This window comes from Oreochromis niloticus, linkage group LG7, assembly GCF_001858045.2.
Source record: "Oreochromis niloticus isolate F11D_XX linkage group LG7, O_niloticus_UMD_NMBU, whole genome shotgun sequence".
Classification (NCBI taxonomy): domain Eukaryota; kingdom Metazoa; phylum Chordata; class Actinopteri; order Cichliformes; family Cichlidae; genus Oreochromis; species Oreochromis niloticus.
Window position 1 is genome coordinate 13,367,724 of NC_031972.2, and position 18,185 is coordinate 13,385,908.

Genomic DNA, 18,185 nt, shown 5'->3' on the forward strand with positions numbered 1-18,185 from the left:
TTAGCCATTCCAGTTGTCTCTCCTCAACTAGCAGCTGGTTCATTTGTGCTGCCAGACGCTCATGTGCTGTCAGCTTCAGCCAGTTGGCGTGAACCATGTCGGGCCCTGGTGCTGTCCAACTCTTCATACTGGAAACCCTTTCTTCGATGTCTGCCACTGTGATGGTTACTGGTCCCTGTTCAGGGAGGTTGCTGTGGTCACCTCTGAGATCCACTAGCTACTGTGCATTGCTGTTATGGGTTACGTCCTTCTCCCATACGCTCTTCCAGTATTGCTCTGTCTCCAGCCTTGGTGGTGCTGTTCTCATATTGTTCCCCTGCCACAGAGTACACCTTGGCTGGTCTAGTGGGGAACAGCTGGTTTATTCTCCTGCCTTCTATCTCTCTGGTGTACCTCTTCAAGCGGTTGGCCAAGGCTGTGAGTCTTTGCTTGGCAGTTTCCAAGGCCTCAGGCATGGACAGCTTGCTGTACTTCTTAGGCACCTTCTTTGTTGCACCTTTCTGCAGCTCCGATAGTTGGCTAGCCTCCCTTTGTGCTACCTTGATCTTAGCCTCTAGTCTCCTTCTCCATGGAGGGTACTGCTCCTTGTGGCTGTTCAACTTGCAGCCAAGCATCTCACTGATCACTGCTGCCGTGGTGTAGATCAGCTTATTAGTCTCGGTAATGGTGGCGGTAGATATTGTCCGTACTGCTGCATTCACATCACTTAGTAGATCTTCTGAGGGTACTTCACGTAGTCTTGGTAACCAGCTATAGAGGTAGTTGTGCAAAATTGTGGCCTTAAGTGATGGAAAGAAAGGCACCATATTCACCAGTTTAACACACAAAAACATTTTTTCCTCTTAAACTGATTTTCATCCTTTTTGAAGGCTGTTTATTGTCAGCTGGTCTGAAATGTTCAATCAGTGGCTGTTCTCATAATGAAGACCTTACTTTACTTTGAGGCCTCACCATTACCCTTTTGCAGAAAGACTAAACAAAGCTTAGCAATCTATAACCATAAGATGTTACTTGCTAGTGCTAATTCTAGTGTTTACCATGCCAACCTTTGCTAAACCACAATAAATAGTTGAGGTATGTCACAGCAGAGGTCAGACGTTTGCCAAAAGACAAATGGTTGAAGCTCAAGGTGTTTACTTTGGTCAGACACTGTTCAATTAACAGATTTCTAAAGGTAGATCATTTATAGCACACACAGATGAGTGAAAGTGTTATCTGTGAGTGAATATGAATCGTTACCATTCTTTCAAAGCACAGATAATAATCTAACTGGGCCCATATCTAGAACTTGTGGTGCACCACAGTCAACACAAAGCCCAAATTAAAAAAATCAAACAAAATTAGTCAATGAAAAATCTCTTTTATTGAGTGTTTTTGGAAACGGATGTACTGTTAGATTTGAACTGAGGAGGATTTATACATGAAAGCTCTTCAAAAACAGTGGCACCAGACTTTTACATAGAGTCCCAAATCCAGCATCAGACCTCTCCTCATGGACTGAACAGTTAAACATGTTTATACATAATATACCTTCAGAAGTGGATACATGTTTATAAAAATAAAATTCTTCACATACTGAAATACTTGGATTTTTAAAACTACATTTTATCATAAGATGACCACTTCAGACTGAAGTTTTTTGTTTTTTCTTTTTAAATTGTAAAAACAAAGTAAGAAAAAAAAGAGAAAAAAAAAGGCAGAAGACAGGGCAACAAAATACAAGCAATCATAAAATCAGGTCTGTAAAATCCAGCAAAGAGGAATTTAGCCACACACAGCCATAAAGTATCCTTTTAAAAACACGTTCAAAACACAGGACACACACACACACACACACACACACACACACACAAAGTTACATAGATCTCAATCCGGGGCCAGCTTGCAAACACTCGGCTGAATAAACTGAAATAGTAAACATTGAGAAAAATAAAACACTGAAAAAGAACTAGGTCTACTTAATTATTAGTATACTCTGTAATGAATTAATGAGGACAGCTAAAATTTTAATATAACGTCTCATTAGTTTTCAGCATCCTAAACAAGTCTCCATATTTTTTCTTAGTGTAGGCACTTTTTGGCCCTAATGTGCTTACATGCAGTTTGTGGACCTGTGACATTTCCTGTTCAGTCTCTTCTTGACTGTTTCTGAGAACTTTAATCGCCCCACTTTCTCCAGTAACATGAGCCGACAGACATTTATAGCACATCACCATTATTTTACAGTATAGGCATGTGATTTATATACAGTATAAAACAGTAAATAACTTTTTTTCTCCTCACACAGTATTAGAACAATAGCAGGACATGATACTTTGTGATCTTGTTGCAACTACTAACCAGAAATAGAAAAAGCAATGTACAATGATGTACAGCTATGAAATAAAAAGAAGGAAATAAAACAAAAGTGTTCATGTCAACCAAATGAATTCACTGTTCACAGCATAAGATAATACCGTTCTCTAATCTCGTCACTACGCCACTTCAAGCCATAAAATTCAAATGCAGTTTGCAGGATGCAACCGTTCCCAGATCATAAAACAAATACGGTGCAAAAAGGGGACTTAAAGGTCACTTCACTGACATCACAGCCCAAATTTTCCTTCACCAAAATACAAAGGGGCAAATGAGCATTTCAGCATAAGCAGAAATGTTATTTTAAAGTCAATATTCCTCTAAGGGACTTTATGTTCATCCACTTCCTGAAACATGCATTACATATATAATGTGCCATTGGTTCACTTAGTGAAAAGGCAAAAAAAAAAAAATATGGGAAGTTGCTTGCACAGCCATCGTGTGACCACAGCCAGTGCAGCAAAAATAATGAGAAAAACAAGCCAGACTTTGTACAAGTCTGTGGGAGAAAAGTGTCTAGTCCTAAGACTTACTGAATACAATGTGCTCATGTTCATTTTTGTAAATTAGGATCAGAATTAGAGTTAGCCACTTTAAGGTAGGCTTACCTTGTAATTAACTAGTCTCTTGTCTAGGAGTGTAACCTTCAGTTTTTTACTTGCATTGCCTCCTTGCTCACCATGTCCTGTTTAACAACACCAGCATGGTGATGACAGAAAGACTCAGGATGAGGCTCTAAGATGGGATTTCACACTGACACTGATATTTTTTTTTTTTAAATATTCAGATTATGGTTGGGAACCCTGCTTTCCCTCTGGCTCTCACACAGAACAGGCATGTAACGAACCCTTAATGTTCCTCACTAAGCAATTTAAGACAAACATTTTACTCCTGCTGCAGACTGTTGCTGCTTATTTGTACTTCAAAACCTTTTTGAAGTACTGAACTTTACAGTTAATAAATATGTAAGTATGTGACAGTCACAAATAACATATCTAGCTTTAAATGAATAGATAAACGAGTATGACCTCTATTCCTCATCTGTGTGTCTGGAATGTAACCAACCTTCCTTCCTTCCTGGGCACCCTCAAAACTTCTGCAGTGGGCTCAGACCTACATAAGGTGAATAATGATCACCTCATAGCAAAGCAATGCTCTGCTGGAAATGTGGGGACATTACAGGACTACTATACTAGATGTCAAAAGTTTAAGAACCTATACCATAAGGACATAATAGAAGAAGAAGAAGAAGAAGTGGTCAGTGGACCAGCTAAGCAGAAAAAGTGTGGCCTTCTTTATGATGCTGAGCACTCACTTGCCCTTAAGGTTTGATAGTGAGATTAGGCTGACTTAGAGGAGCCATGTGTGTCACCAGTCAGGGGATGATAATGGGAAAGGAAAAAAAAGTGTAAGAGGCCATTCAGTGTTTCTGTATGTACACACACACTCACGCACGTACACAATGGGCAATAGGATACCTGGATGAACAAAATTAGTGTCCATGGTGTTGCTGAAGTCACTTTGCACCCACAGATGCTTCCTCCTCGTGGTTAGTCTTGTAGCTGCCGTTATGCTGGGCGCAGGGTGATGACGTCATGTCCTCACTCGGTGTGGCTGAGCCTTCTCTGTCACTTTCTTCCTTTCCTTCTCTGACATAGCTCACTTCAGCCTGAAATGGCAACAATGAACGATCAACTTAGACCAACAAAAATATTCAAAGACAAAAAAGCTCAAGTGCAGGAAAAATATGCCGTGCACATGAACAATTATTTGATACTTCCATCTTTGTCAAACAGGAGTTTAACTGACAGTTGTAAACATCATGTACTTTAGCTGATAGTACAAATATGTACCTAATCTGATACTAATTTTTATTATCAATTAGTATCTGGATTAAGCTGAGGCATCCGCTCATGTTGTCCAAGGTAAGGACAATGTTGGACAATACCTCCCACCCACTTAACAACATGCTGGACAGTCACAGGAACGCGCTCAGTGAGAGACTGATTTACCCAAATGCACCACTGAACGACACAGGAAATCATTCCTGCCCGTGGCTCTCTCCCTATACAACTCCATCTATAATTACACCCTTTTGCACATGCTCTGCAGTGAAAATAACAAATAACAATGTTTTACAGTTTATAGTAAAATGTCAATCATATATATTTAATCTCTGTAAAATTCTGCATATTTATAATTGAGCTTTTTGTAAATATTAGAGTTGTTTCTTAGATTTTGTAACGTTGTAATATATTACATTTAGTTCAGTCTGTTACTGTTCTTATTGTCTTGGAGCACCCGTAAACAAATAATTTCATTAAACTATTCTGATTCTTGTGCTTTTTGTTATTATGTCTGCTTACTAAAAACCAATATTTTACTCCTGTAACAGCCTGCATATCATCTGGAATACTGATTTAAATCTGGTTTACGTAACTTTGCAGCAATCAGCAGCAGAGCTAAGACCTCTGATGTTACTTGGAACACATAGGTCAAAGGGAGGAAGAGCAGAAATGTTAATCAAGATGCATTGTATTTTTATAAAAGGTTTTCATTTTTAAAAGAAATATTTTTACCAGCTTCACTGTATATTAAATTACCAGTGACTGTTTCATGTAACAAAGCTGTTAACCAAAATGCGTGACAAACCCATACGGATGCTGCAGCTCGTCTCTGACAACAATCTTGCAGAAATGAAGGTGGTTTTTGAGGAGAACATTTGTTTGGCTGTTACTTGTCAAACAAATGTTCTGATTGTTATCAAGAGAAAGGCTCAAGTGTCACAAATCTAAATCACCTTTTATCTCTTGGCTATCATTTGGGGGATCTATGTAGTAAACTTCAGAAGTAGGACAGTCGTGTGGTTTGATACTCAAGTTGGAGACGAATGGAAACATTCACTTGTGCTGGTGTGAACAACATGCAACAATGCCACTACTTTTGAGGTAGAAACTATTCAGAATGGGACTTTCAGAATGATCTGCAAATCAAAGTGTGCTGAAAACTAAACCATACAGCAAAAAATTGATGCCATCTATATCACATACCAGAAAGACGAAGCTTGTGCATGCAAGTTGTGTTATTAAATGCTTCCAGGTCTAGGGATCTGGAATAATTAGATAACTCCAAGTATAAGCAACATAATGCGCAGACAACTGAGTCCTTCTTTATTTGTAAATTATTAGATTTGTGACTGAAGCGTAATCTGTAATACCTTCACTGGCTTGGCTTTGCTCCTTATCCTGTCCTCGTCTTTGCGGCTCCTTTTTCTGGACGTGGAGCCGTCCCTTCGGTCCCTGCTGCGTTCCCTCTTCTTCTCTCTTTTACTTCTAAAAGAAGCCAGTGGACCAAATCTACAGTAAGAACCAACCTTCAAGCAAACATAACTGAACCTACAATCGTATAACACAGAAAACTTACCTATAAAAAAATGTTTGGCAGCATGAGATGGTTGGATTTACCTTTTTGGTGACGGTGATTTGGCTTTCCTTCGAGGGCTTCTTGACCGATCCTTACTCCTGCGCTTGTGCCCCCTAGAAACAACACTTTATTAAGTGCATGAAAATAAATGTGTTATAAATAACACATCTTATTTTAGTTAAACGATCAACATCCTTTTATGCACCACAATAACATACGAACAGCAGCAAATTTTGGAAGATATGAAGATTAAGAATCTGGTGCCCTCTACTGCCAAAGACAAGAATCACAGCTCTTATTACAGCTGATCAGATTCTTTTATTATTGTTATTATTAAATGTAATAATCCAGAAATATTCCAGGAGTATGTTGTAGGTGGTCCCATGTGTTGAGCAAAGCCACTGTGTACTAAACACATTCAGACTCTTGGGAAGAAGAAAAAAAAAAAAAAAAAAAAAATCACTGAGATTTTTGCCTCACTAGTTGGTCCTGCATACCTCGAGCGACTCCGACTGCGTCTCCTGTCTCTGGAGCGAGAGCGTCTCCTGTGACTGCTTCGGGAACTGTGTGAGTCACCGCCCGGCAACGACCTCTGTGATGTTCTGCTTCAAACAGAAGCAAAAGGGGAAAGTGTCAACAACTAAATTGCAATACAACACTAAAACCCCGATGTTAAAAAAGCCGGTCACCTGTGTTTTGAGCGGGATCTTTTCCGGCGTGCTTTTGAGTGTGAACGGGAGCGTGAGCGTGAATGTGACCGCCGTGACCTTTGAGACCGGCTGGAGGAACGCTTCTTTGTTTCTGTGAGAGGAACAAGCAGTAGTCTGAGTACACGACAATTACTTCAGCAACTTTAATCAAGTCTTCATGCAGGACGAATATCATACCAGGTTCAATGGCAGCAGCAATGGTAGACTGTGCTTCACGCACCCTCTTCATCACATTTTCTAACTCTTTAGCAGCAGCCTGAGGCGTCAGCTCTGGGGGTTTCACAATAGCGTTATTGGAATGATTAACCCTGAAAGACAAAAGTATTAACCGGCTCTTAAAATGACGTTATTTTACGCATTTTCCCATTTTACAATTTTAACTAAATACATACTTCAGCGGTCTGTCTCCAAACATGACTCCATTTAATGTGAGGGCTCTGGCAACAGACTCTTGCTCAACAAACTCTACAAAGGCAAAACGAGTTGGCTGGGTCTCATCTCCGGCCATTCGGACAAACTTCACGTCTCCCACCTGTTTAAAGAATTCCAACAGCTGCTCTGCAGTGGTGGTCTGCGCAAAGAAAGATCAACTCAGTTTAAAGAAACATACAAGCCCCAAAATATAAAGCTTTTTAAAAGCTGCTGACCCTAGAATTGGGCAGTTTAATTGGTAAACACTGTTGTCAATGCTCTCAAATTTTGTCACATCTTTCTCTTAATTTTTATTTTCTCTGCTTTACCTTCTGATATATGCACTCATCACTGCATTCTGTTTTTATTTACAATTTACACAGCGAACCAACTTTTTTAGAACTGGGGCTGTACATGTCATCAATTTACAGATGGTTTCACAGATGTTTAAAACAACAGTATTGGCCAGAATTTTACAACTGAGCTTATAGCTTCCTCAATATGGTGAAGGTGATACAAGCCAAACCCAAACAAGTAAGTAATAATATTATCATGAGCCTGTAGGATGAGGTCACATGGCCTTTAAATATATGAAGACTTTTATGTTACCTGTGAGTTCAAGTTGCCAACATACACTGTCCTCCTGATCTCATCAATTTTTGAGGGATCCACATTTCCCATGAGCGGCGGCTGGGCGAGTACTGACGCCGTGGGGTCGAGATTGGCTGAAAGTCGATTCACTAAGGGAAGGTTCAGCTGCAGGTGTGTGAAACAAAGACATGGGTTATTTTAGTACTGCACCATTATGGTGAAAGGAATGATCATTTTATTATACTGTCATGTAAACGTAAAGCTGCTTTTACATCCGTGCTGTGCCACATTTCTGCTAATGTACAAATATCTGCAGCAAAATAAAATTTCTTCCCCAAAACACAAATAAAATACAATAACAGTATAAAAGTACCAAAATCAACGACTGCTACAATTCCTGTTAGTTAACCTTTGCAAACAACATAAGGTGTTTGTTAGCATGACCTAAGTGTATCACCTAGAAACACCTTTAAACAAAATAACTGTATTAACAGTTTCCTACACGGAGGACGTGACTAAAACTTGCAGCAAAGTACTCTGCAGCCTTGAGATCATCATCACACTAACACTTTTGCAAAGGTTTTGACACTTTGGACCAAAGAGCCGTTATCCACACGTCCAATATTGTTGCATTTACCACTTTCTTAAACCCTCGGTGACTCTACGATGTTTAGTTCACACATCTTTGACCACACAGAATGACATCAAATTGCAATGCAACTTTGTTAGCTACACCATCGCACCCATGTACAGGCTCGCTTTTATGGACATCTGACGGCAGGTGATCCACGTTAGCAACCACAGCGCTGTTTTCTTTAATTCATGCATTCTTTATCCTGCAGTTTGTGGTGCGTTTTCAGTTTGCAGTTCAGGCGACTTTACAGGACTGTTTGCATGCGATTTGTTCTTAAGTAACGACACTTCCACTAAAGCCAAAGTATTTCTAAACAGCACATGATGATCTGCTTCAGGAGACAAGCTCTTCTACTCGGCACTGCGGGGAAGTATCATGACGTATCATTTAGAGTGCCTGATTTGTTTTTGCTTTGTGCTCTAATGGTGAAGCACACATTTTAAACATCAGTTGGTAATAGTTATTCAACAGCGGGAAGTAAAATCATGATCATGATTTAAACTAGAATGGATCATTCTGACCTCATGAAATCTTAAAATTAATGCAACTCTGGTAAAAAACGACGCAGGCACGGCTGGCAGCCTTAACCCAATTTCCCTCGGGATGAATAAAGTATGATCAATCAATCAATCAAATAAACCCAACCCTCTCACATTTTTGTGGCTTTTCCTGAAAGCCTAAATAACCTGCAGTGAGTGCATCTTTAACTTTACAATCTGTAATGAAATGATCTAAATCATTTATAAACTAATAACAACCATTAAACAATCTTAAATACTTGTTTTGTCCAATTTTAGTTAAAATTAGATGAAAATAAACAACTTTGACATCTTTGTCCTTTCTGCTGTTGTTGTAGGATGGGGTCAAAATGACCCTTCCTAGTGGTTCTAGTGTTAATCTCGATCAAAATTCTGGCTTCTTGTAATTTAATGACTGCTATTGTGTAATAAGGAAAATGGATGCTTCACCAGTAGACCACAAATCAAAACCGAATGCGCCTATTATGATTTACTTGCATGAATAACAGGCAGACAAGAATTATGACAGTGGCCAGACTTACATTCTGAAGTGGAGCTGGAGTAGGAATTGGCAGCAATCCCCCACCAGGAATCAGACTGGGTACTGGAGTGGCAGGTGCCAAAAGTGACAAAGCCTTGGCTTCTTCTGGGATTTTCCCTGCAGGACAACAGCAGATATTAGTGAAGGCAATAGAAAAACTCTCCTCTTTGTCTCCTCTATGTCTGCACAATTAGCCCACTGTACTCTAGAGAGAAAGAGAGCATACACTTCCCATACAGCCTACAAATCTTCTACTGTCTACTCATGATATGCTGGAGACCGAGCATCCTTACTTTGTTTTATTTTCTTAATAAAAGCAAAGAAAGAAAAAAAACATTTCTCTCAGTGAATCTGAATTATTCTCAATGAAAATCCTTACTTTTTCAAAAACAAAAACAAAACTTATTTTGTCCTTGGTCTCTTTTCAAAAAACATAAAGAAAGGAAGAAAGGAGAAAAAAAACAATGCAGAGAATGAGTCAACACTTTGATGTATGGGTCACCTGTACTGGAAACATATTGGTCATGAACCATACGATATCAAGCATGGACGCTTTTCCGTGGGGGGAGGGGGCGATCGTTTCGCAGTGTTGGAAAGGTGTGCAACACAAGACAACCCCAATGGCTGCATCACTAATAGCACACAGAACATCAGATACAGAAAAGAACAACAATTTTAAGAACTGTAGGAAAGGTTAGCCAAAACTTAGCTATGAAAAACAACTAATTTGAATTTTCTTTTTTTCCTCTCTGGATTCTAATCTGCTTCCTTGCTGCAGAAGTTAAAAAAAAAAACAGCTACAAGTTTATCACATCATAGCTGGTGGCACTGAGCATAAAAATGACAGATTTCCCCTTCTAATGTTAGAAGGGGAAAAAAAGGAGCATTAATGTCACAAAGCATTAATGCGTTCGACTCACTGCTAAATACTAAACATCCACATTAGAGTCGTAGAGCAGGAATATGAGGAAAAAGCCCTAACTGCTGCCTTTTACAACACACTTGCATTACAGATGTGAAGTGCACTTATAGCTTGAAGAATTTTATGCTCCGATGAAGTAAAGTTTTCACTGCCGACTCTCACTTTTTCACAAAGACTAGCCCCTCACTACAAGGAGGCGTAGTGGACGAGAGAGTAAAGTGTTAGGGATCCTCCTAGCATCCCATGTGTGACACACATCCCCATCGGTATGCCGTAGCAACCTGGACAGAACTCAATCACACACAAGCTGCAGCTGTAGCGGAAAGAGAGAGGGGGGTGGGGGGGTTGGACAATAATCAAAACAACAAACCAAAATAACAAATATAAACACAACGCTAGAGATAAGCAATATTGTAGTATTCTGGATAGAGACAGTAGAGAGTGGACAACATGGGAAAGTATGAAAGGAAACAAACCAAAAGAAAAAAAAATTTAAAAAGGAAAAAAAAATAAAATAAAAAGAGACAAGGTGTCCATCTTGGAAGGTTCAGCGGGCTATTCTCCTGGTCACATTCCCCCCTTGAAGGCTGCGTTGGCCCGATCGGGGATAGTGGCTTGGAAAACAATGCCTGACTCAGGCTAGTGTAGTAGTGTAACAGCTGGGCCACTCTAGTCATCTGATATGCACACATAATCACACAGAAAAAACATACAAAACCAAATTAATAAACTCAGTAGCCATCCAGCACCAAGTCACGTGGACAAAAAGCATCAAGTCAGAGGTGATATCATTTTGACTGTACACAAGGAACAACAGTGGCACCAAAGAGGGAGGGAGATTTAATGAAAAGAAGCACCGAAACAAAAACAAATAAAAATATATATCTATGTTTTTTTAATGAAGAGAGAAAAAGGGTGAGTTATTGTGTAATTTCCATCAAACAATATTTAAAATATGCAAACTATTTTCTGCAGGCAGTCCAGTGTTTATAGTGTGGATTCAGCTTCAAAAACATTCAACCTAGCTTTAATGGCCTGTGTGGAAAACATTTTGTTACACCAAACAAGAGACCCTAGCTGGGTGCTATGGGAAATAAGCTAGCTTTTTTCCTTTTCTTTTCTTTTCTTTTTTTAAATCCTGAGGTGATACAACCCCTAACCTGTACCAAATCATTGTACACAAACAGTTAAAAAAAAAAGGAACTAACCAGTGGCACAACTCGACAATTTTTCATGTGGGTTAAAAAATAAATTAAAATAATCATAATTACAAAAAAATTAACCCAGAATTCAACCACAACAACAAACAACTGAATTCAGGGGAAGGAGGTCATAACAAAGTCAAGGTTGTTTCTTTAAACGTAAAGGCCTGCACTCACCTTCCGCACATGGTACTACTATCAAAGCTCTGTCAATAAACACAGTATTAGTGAGATGTTGCGCCACACCAACACTGGAGGGGTCTCGGTACTTTATGTAGCACACTTTGGACGAGAAAGAGAGGGGGGCGTTGCTGTAAAAAAGGGGGGAAAGGAAAAGAAAGGGGAGAAAGAAGCGTGGAAACGCGGGTTAGTCATTTCATTTTGTTTCACCTGGGACTTTTTAGTTTATAATATAAGAACCGCGAATAGGCCGCAGGTCCGCAGAGTTGCTTGACTAGCCATGCAGAGGCAGACTACTCTTACTCGGGCGGGTAGAGCCGCAACTCCTCGATGTCTCCCAGGAAACCGAAGAGAGTGCGCATCTGCTCGCTGCTCACGGCCGAGGACAGGTTGGTTATCTGGACGACGGGTGTCCCCGGTATCCCGCTCATTGTGCAAACTACTAAACCCGACGCAATAAATAACGGTTTTTTAAAATTAAAATTATTTTTATTTTTCAGTTACCCTACTGTGTTAAATACACAGAGCATCCAAGGAGGCGGAGCGACAGGGGTTCTTCCTCTTTATTCGTAACGGGAGTGAACAGTAAGCTTTGAGATCCGCTACCGCCCCCTGGTGCATTGTATAGTACACTGCATTTAATCCGTTTAAAACAGAGGTGTCCAAGTCCAGGCCTCGAGGGCCGGTGTCCTGCAGGTTTTAGATCTCACCCTGGGTCAACACACCTGAATCCAATGATTAGTTCATCACCAGGCCTCTGGAGAACTTCAAGACATGTTGAGGAGGTCATTTAGCCATTTAAATCAGCTGTGATGGATCAAGGACACATCTAAAACCTGCAGGACACCGGCCCTCAAGGCCTGGAGTTGGACACCCCTGGTTTAAAATGATTCGTTGGCCGTCAACCATATCGCTCATGATCGATATCAAGCCAGAAAAAAAAATTCTGTCAGAACACTTTGGTAACATGAGACTATGACATTCACTTAATACAGCCAACAAATTCTAATGTACGTGTCCACATTAGTTAGTTATTTATCTTTTTCTTCTTCTGGATGCTTCCTTAAGGGGTCGCCACAGTGGATCACCTGCCTCCTTCACAACCTGTTCCTAGCATCCTTTTCTGTCACACCAACCCTCTGCATGTGTATGGGCTCAAATTGTGGTCATAAATATTTTGTACTTGTAAATCAGTTTTGTACTTGTAAATCAGGATTTGTATGTGTAAAATGAATTTGTGCGTGTGTAAAAAAGATTTGTATGTGTAAAAAGAATTTGTGTGTGGACTTAGCCAAAAAATACGTGTGAATCTCTGCACTCAACTTTCAAGTTACAAGTACGAATTTTAACCCTATTTTTCTTCCTTTCATCTGATTGGCAAATGTCATGTCAATCACAAATTTAACTATCCAATCAGAGAACAGATGGGTTTGGCTATTGGAGGGGTGCTTTATGGAGCTTCAGGTCCTTGAAGGGAATAAATGCCCTTTTACATGCCAGCCCAGCGTTTTCCTTCATCACCAGGAAGGAAAACAGTCTGTGGTGGTCCGAGTTTGGTGATTTTTCTGTCACAGGTTTATGTGCTTAATACAGGGACCTCCAGAGCCTTTTCAACAGCGCTGCGGACCGGGGGGGGAGAACTCATAGGAGGTAAAAACAGGAGGGTATACATCAAGAGGAGCAAAACTGTCTTCACTAGTGGGCATAGTTACAAAGCTTTCTTTGTTATGAATTAGCCATACATGTTTTTATTCAACATTTGAAGAACCAGCAAAAAAAACAAAACAGAAACTCTTGTAGAGGACATAAAGTCAGAGATGGAAACAACAAGGAGCAGGTGCATCTAGTACAGGTAGACCTGCTGCAAAAACCCACAGAGCTCAGCAGCCAGCACAACAAATTCTGGATCCTTGGCTTTTAGTTAGCAGTTAGCATTAGCAGCACATGCTGCGTCGGATGTGAAAGGACCTTTAAAGTCAGCCCTGACTTTGTGTTAAACTAATCCTAAAGTAATAATGGTATTTCTAAGCACTGATATACCACAACTGTACTTTCAACAGCTACTGAAAGTTAGGGGACCTAGCTTCTATCGCATATTTATATAGAGATCCTCCAGCTTCAAACTGTATTACCCTTCAAGGACCTGCAGTTCAAAAAAGCCCCCCTCCTACAGCCAAACCCATCTGTTCTCTGATTGGATAGTTAAATTTGTGATTGACATGACATTGGCCAATCAGATGAAAGGAAGAAAAATGGGGTCAAAATTCGTACTTATAACTTGAAAGTTGAGTGCAGAGTTTCACACACAAATCTTTTTAAAACACGCACAAATTGTTTTTACACATACAAATCCTTATTTACAAGTACAAAATATTTATGACCACAATTTGAGCCCATACATGTCCTCCTCTACATCAGTGAACCTCCTCCAAGGTCTTCCTTTTTCACTCCCGCCTGACAGCTCCATTTTCAACATCTCTTTTCCAGCATATCCACAATCCTTCCACTACACACGTCCAAACCATGTCAGCCTAGTCTCTCTAACTTTTTCTCCAAACTGAGCCGTCCCTCTGATGTACTCACTTCTAATGCTGTCCATTCTGGTCACTCCCAGTGAAAATCGTAATAATTTAAATTCCACCGTCTTTAAACCAAACGTCATAGCATCTATGTACATACTGAACGATTGAAAATTGTATTTCCATTTTTTATCTTTCTCAGTGAAGCCAGGGCTTCTCAAAATATTCTATAATCATAATACTTTATCCCTAAGGAAATTATGTAAAATATTGTGCCAAGATCGCCACAGCAATAATTAAATTAGAAGGTACTGAATATTAGTATCCAGTTCATTGGGTAACAGATGAAGTTAAACACTTGAAACACAACTTAAATGCAGATAGTGTGATTGTATACATCTTCAGAATTCATTAAAAACTTTTCGAGCTATTGTGTTTAAAGACAGAATGACGCTAATGCACCCAAGTGCCACCAAAAACATAACCTTCAAAAAATAAACATCTATAACAATTTTATTTTCATGAAGTCCATACCTATATCCTACGGTGGCTGGGAAGGGCAAAGCGCAAGAAATTAAAGCGCCATATTGCGACCTCCACAGTAACCAGAAACACGTAACTTCAGTTAAATCGACTTTCGAAAACTAAATTGTGTTTTTGTTACTATTGATGCTGCTGATAAATAAATTTGGTTCTAAGTGTTTTAACACTCTGGGTTTATTTATTTTTTGAAATCACCATCCCTTCAGCTCATTTGTGGCCAAAAATGTCCATGTGTTTTTGTTTCTTTGCTTTTTCTGCATAAAGGTTTTTTAATAAATATAAAATAATCATTACTTTTAACAATCCTAATCCTTCAAACATCTTTTTCTAGAACAATGCACTTGTTTGAAGACAACCTCAAGACACCATTTCATATATCAACAGTGCTACTGAAAATTATTGTACAGTGGTCCCTCGCTATACCACCGTTCACCTTTAGCAGACTCGCTGTTTCGCTGATTTTTCTTTTTTTTTTTTTTTTTTTTTTTACATCAGATTGTGTTGTGCTTTCTGAATGCTGTAGACCAGCGGTCCCCAACCTTTTTTGCGCCACGGACTGGTTTATGCCCGACAATATTTTCATGGACCGGCCTTTAAGGTGTCGCGGATAAATACAACAAAATAAAACTAGTACCGGTACCGAAAAAAAGAAGACTTATTCATAACACAGGTGAAAAGACCCAGGAAAACCGAGTTAACGATAAAAAGATAACAAAATAACGCTGAAAACCGATAAAAACCCTGAAAACCATACATTTCACACCTGAGCCTCAACTCTCGCGGCTGGTACCAAACGACTCACGGACCGGTACCGGTCCGAGGCCCGGGGGTTGGGCCTTTTTCCACTTTTATCAAGTGGAAAAAAGTTAGCGTGTTTATATTATGCTCACATAGCTGTGTCCTAGTGGTCAGGTAGCACATCGTTATATACCAGCTAGCCAAACTTCAGTAACCCTACAAACGTCACTGCTGTTTAGTTTTCTGTCTTCATTTATGTTGGAAGTGATAGCAGAGCTGTACGTTTGAATTTGTTTCCAAAATCCCTCAGTTAGGACATGCTATATTGTATTTAGACGGAATCTAGCGAGCCAACTTCCTGCTAATTTCGTTTTCATGGATGCCTGGATGATAACTCAATAGTTACACATGGTAGAGCAGAACGCTGATCATTTTATTACAGATGAAAGACTTTAGATAGTTTTTCAATTCTTAGTGATGCCACAGTGATCGTGTGATTTATGGACCTGCAGCGGAGTTTGAGCCCAGACACGGCTAGTGATGTCAGACTTAAAGACCGGATAAAGAGTGATATGAACATATCTATAACTTACCGGAATGAAAATGTCTGGAGCACACCAACAGATATTTGGAGATGGAAGAGAACTGGATATCAGCTCGTCTCACAGCTGCTATCCAGACTAGACCCCGCCTTCTTTTGGTAACATCCGATACATGAGCTGCCTCATGTTGCTTCCAGGTGGGAAAAGAATGAAAAGATAAATCAGTTTCAATCTTATTCCCTTGCCGGTCGTGCGATCTAACTTTACAACCAACCTCACAGCAAGTATGAACCATAGCTGGTGTTATCCGTGTACTTTCACTCCTCTTTCGCTAGCGCTTTGTTCGGCCCAGAAACATGGCGCCTCAACCAAATATCCTGGCCACGCCCCCTCTCGTGACATCACTCTCCAAAAGCCCTATTAGGCTAATCGTTGTGTCACTTCCGGTATTTCAGACAATCCCTTTCCGTCAAGGATTTTTAATTTGTTGCGGTTTTTTAATTTGTTGCGTTTTTTTTTAATTTGCTGCGGATTTTTAATTTGTTGCGGTTTTTTAATTTGTTGTGGATTTTTAATTTGTTGCGGTTTTTTTAATTTTTTGCGGTTTTTTAATTTGTTGTGGTTTTTTAATTTGTTGCGGATTTTTTATTTGTTACCGTTTTTTAATTTGTTGTGGATTTTTAATTTCTTGCGCTTTGCACTTCCCAGCCACCGTATATATCTGTACAAAAGCATAAAAAAGAATATATTTATGATGTTATTGTGCGTGTAATTGACATTAGCTATTTTACAACGTCAGCTAATGTAGCGTGTGAGGTCCGCATACACACACACGTGTATTTATACTGTACAGTGAGGTCCACAATCAAGATGTGAGTGAACTGCAGATTTTCACCGTTAATTCAAAGGCTTTTACAAAACTTCCACATTCACTGTTTATTAATGACACTTTGAATGAAACCATTTTCAGAGACTCAAAATTAATTGGAAAACTTTGATGTAATTTTTAATATAAGGATTGTTTTTAATACTTGGATAAAAATCCTGAATTGTAGAAGCCAAGATGTTGCCACATTTGCCACATCCTCCCTTGAGATGCTGCCAGGCTCTTACTGCAGCTGCCTTCAGTTACTGGAAAGCATGCTGTGTTGTGCCGACATTAGGTGACACGCTTGGTCACTGAAGAAAATCCCACGTCTTTGAATGGAAAATCCTGGCTTGCTTTGCCATCCCACTAGTTTTGCAACTTGATATTGCTGCTTGTGTCAGCAGTCACATCATCAGCAAACATCAGCTATGCTAGATGATGTGATCTTCTTTGGATCATGAGCTCTCCCCATCATTCTCGTACAAGTTATGTTATTTTCATCTATCCAAAGAACAGTTTCCAGAACTGTGCTGACTCTTTTAGATGCTTTCTTACAAAATCTCATCGGACCTTCTTGTTTTTGATTGTAACCAGAGGCTTGCACCCTTTTGTAAACCATTCTGTATTTCCACTCATGAAAGTTTGACAGTGATACATTTATCTCCTTGAGTGTTCTTAACTAGGATTCATGTTGTGAAAGAACAAGGAAAAAATCCTGGTGTCTTCGGTGGTCTTTCTGGCCAGTGCATTTCTCAGTTTTAATAAAGTAACAGATTGTTGATTCAACCAGTTCTAAAAAAAAAAAATTGATTAGGTTTTTTGGTCTAAAGATGGCCTCCTTCACTTGTATAGGTATCTCTTTGGACCCCATATTGAGCGGGTGGGGAGGCTGTAGCTCAGGTGCTAGAGCAGGTCACCTACTAATTGGAAAGGTGGTGGTTCAATCCTTGTCTGCTCCAGTCTGCATGCCAAATATTGGGCAACATACTAACCCCAAGTTGCTTACAGATGAATCTATCAGATTATCAATGCGTGTGAATGGTAGATAGAAGTACTTACATAGAGCATAGGAAGAAAAGTGCTTGTGTGAATGAGGCAAGTTGTGTAAAGCACTATACAAGAACCAGTCCATTTACCACGAATTGTGAAATACAAGTTCAACAAATGGAATCAACTTAAACTTTTATCTGCTTAATTTGTCATTAAACAACGGGCCTCATGTGGCCATGAAGCAGTTTATCACCTGTCCAATTACTTCTGAGCCTTTTGAAAATGGAGCACTGACTACAAAAAAATAGTTATTAGTTAAGTTAGAATTGCACTAAAAATGTCAGGTAATGCAATCAATACTTTTGTTAAACCTACTCAATGTAAGCCAAAGGTCTGTACGTTAATGATACTGATTGTGTACCATCCCAAACAGTACAGTCTGTTATTTAAGTAGTGATCCAGTTAATCTAATCCCAGTTTTGCCTTCATCCTTTTATA

General features: G+C 39.5%; 1 protein-coding gene across 5 annotated transcripts; it reads right to left on the reverse strand.

The window, feature by feature from the left end:
• Window positions 1-1,340: 1,340 nt before the first annotated feature.
• srek1 (splicing regulatory glutamine/lysine-rich protein 1) lies at window positions 1,341-12,054 on the reverse strand. Of its 5 annotated transcripts, XM_005454475.3 has the most exons (12): window positions 11,485-11,619; window positions 10,268-10,782; window positions 9,686-9,815; window positions 9,185-9,300; window positions 7,509-7,655; window positions 6,881-7,059; window positions 6,666-6,796; window positions 6,468-6,579; window positions 6,276-6,383; window positions 5,820-5,903; window positions 5,573-5,687; window positions 1,341-4,024 (listed from the first exon to the last, which is right to left on the reverse strand). In XM_005454475.3, exons 3-12 carry the CDS (start codon window positions 9,714-9,716, stop codon window positions 3,872-3,874), a joined length of 1,176 nt encoding a protein of 391 aa, XP_005454532.1. In that variant the 5' UTR covers window positions 9,717-9,815; window positions 10,268-10,782; window positions 11,485-11,619; the 3' UTR covers window positions 1,341-3,871. The 5 variants fall into 5 exon arrangements, with proteins under 5 accessions (XP_005454532.1, XP_005454527.1, XP_005454528.1 ...); XM_005454470.4 differs by lacking the exons at window positions 9,686-9,815; window positions 10,268-10,782 and adding an exon at window positions 11,791-12,054 and having other exon boundaries at window positions 11,485-11,618; XM_005454471.4 differs by lacking the exons at window positions 9,686-9,815; window positions 10,268-10,782 and adding an exon at window positions 11,791-12,053 and having other exon boundaries at window positions 6,276-6,380; window positions 11,485-11,618.
• Between the last annotated feature and the right edge of the window lie 6,131 nt (window positions 12,055-18,185).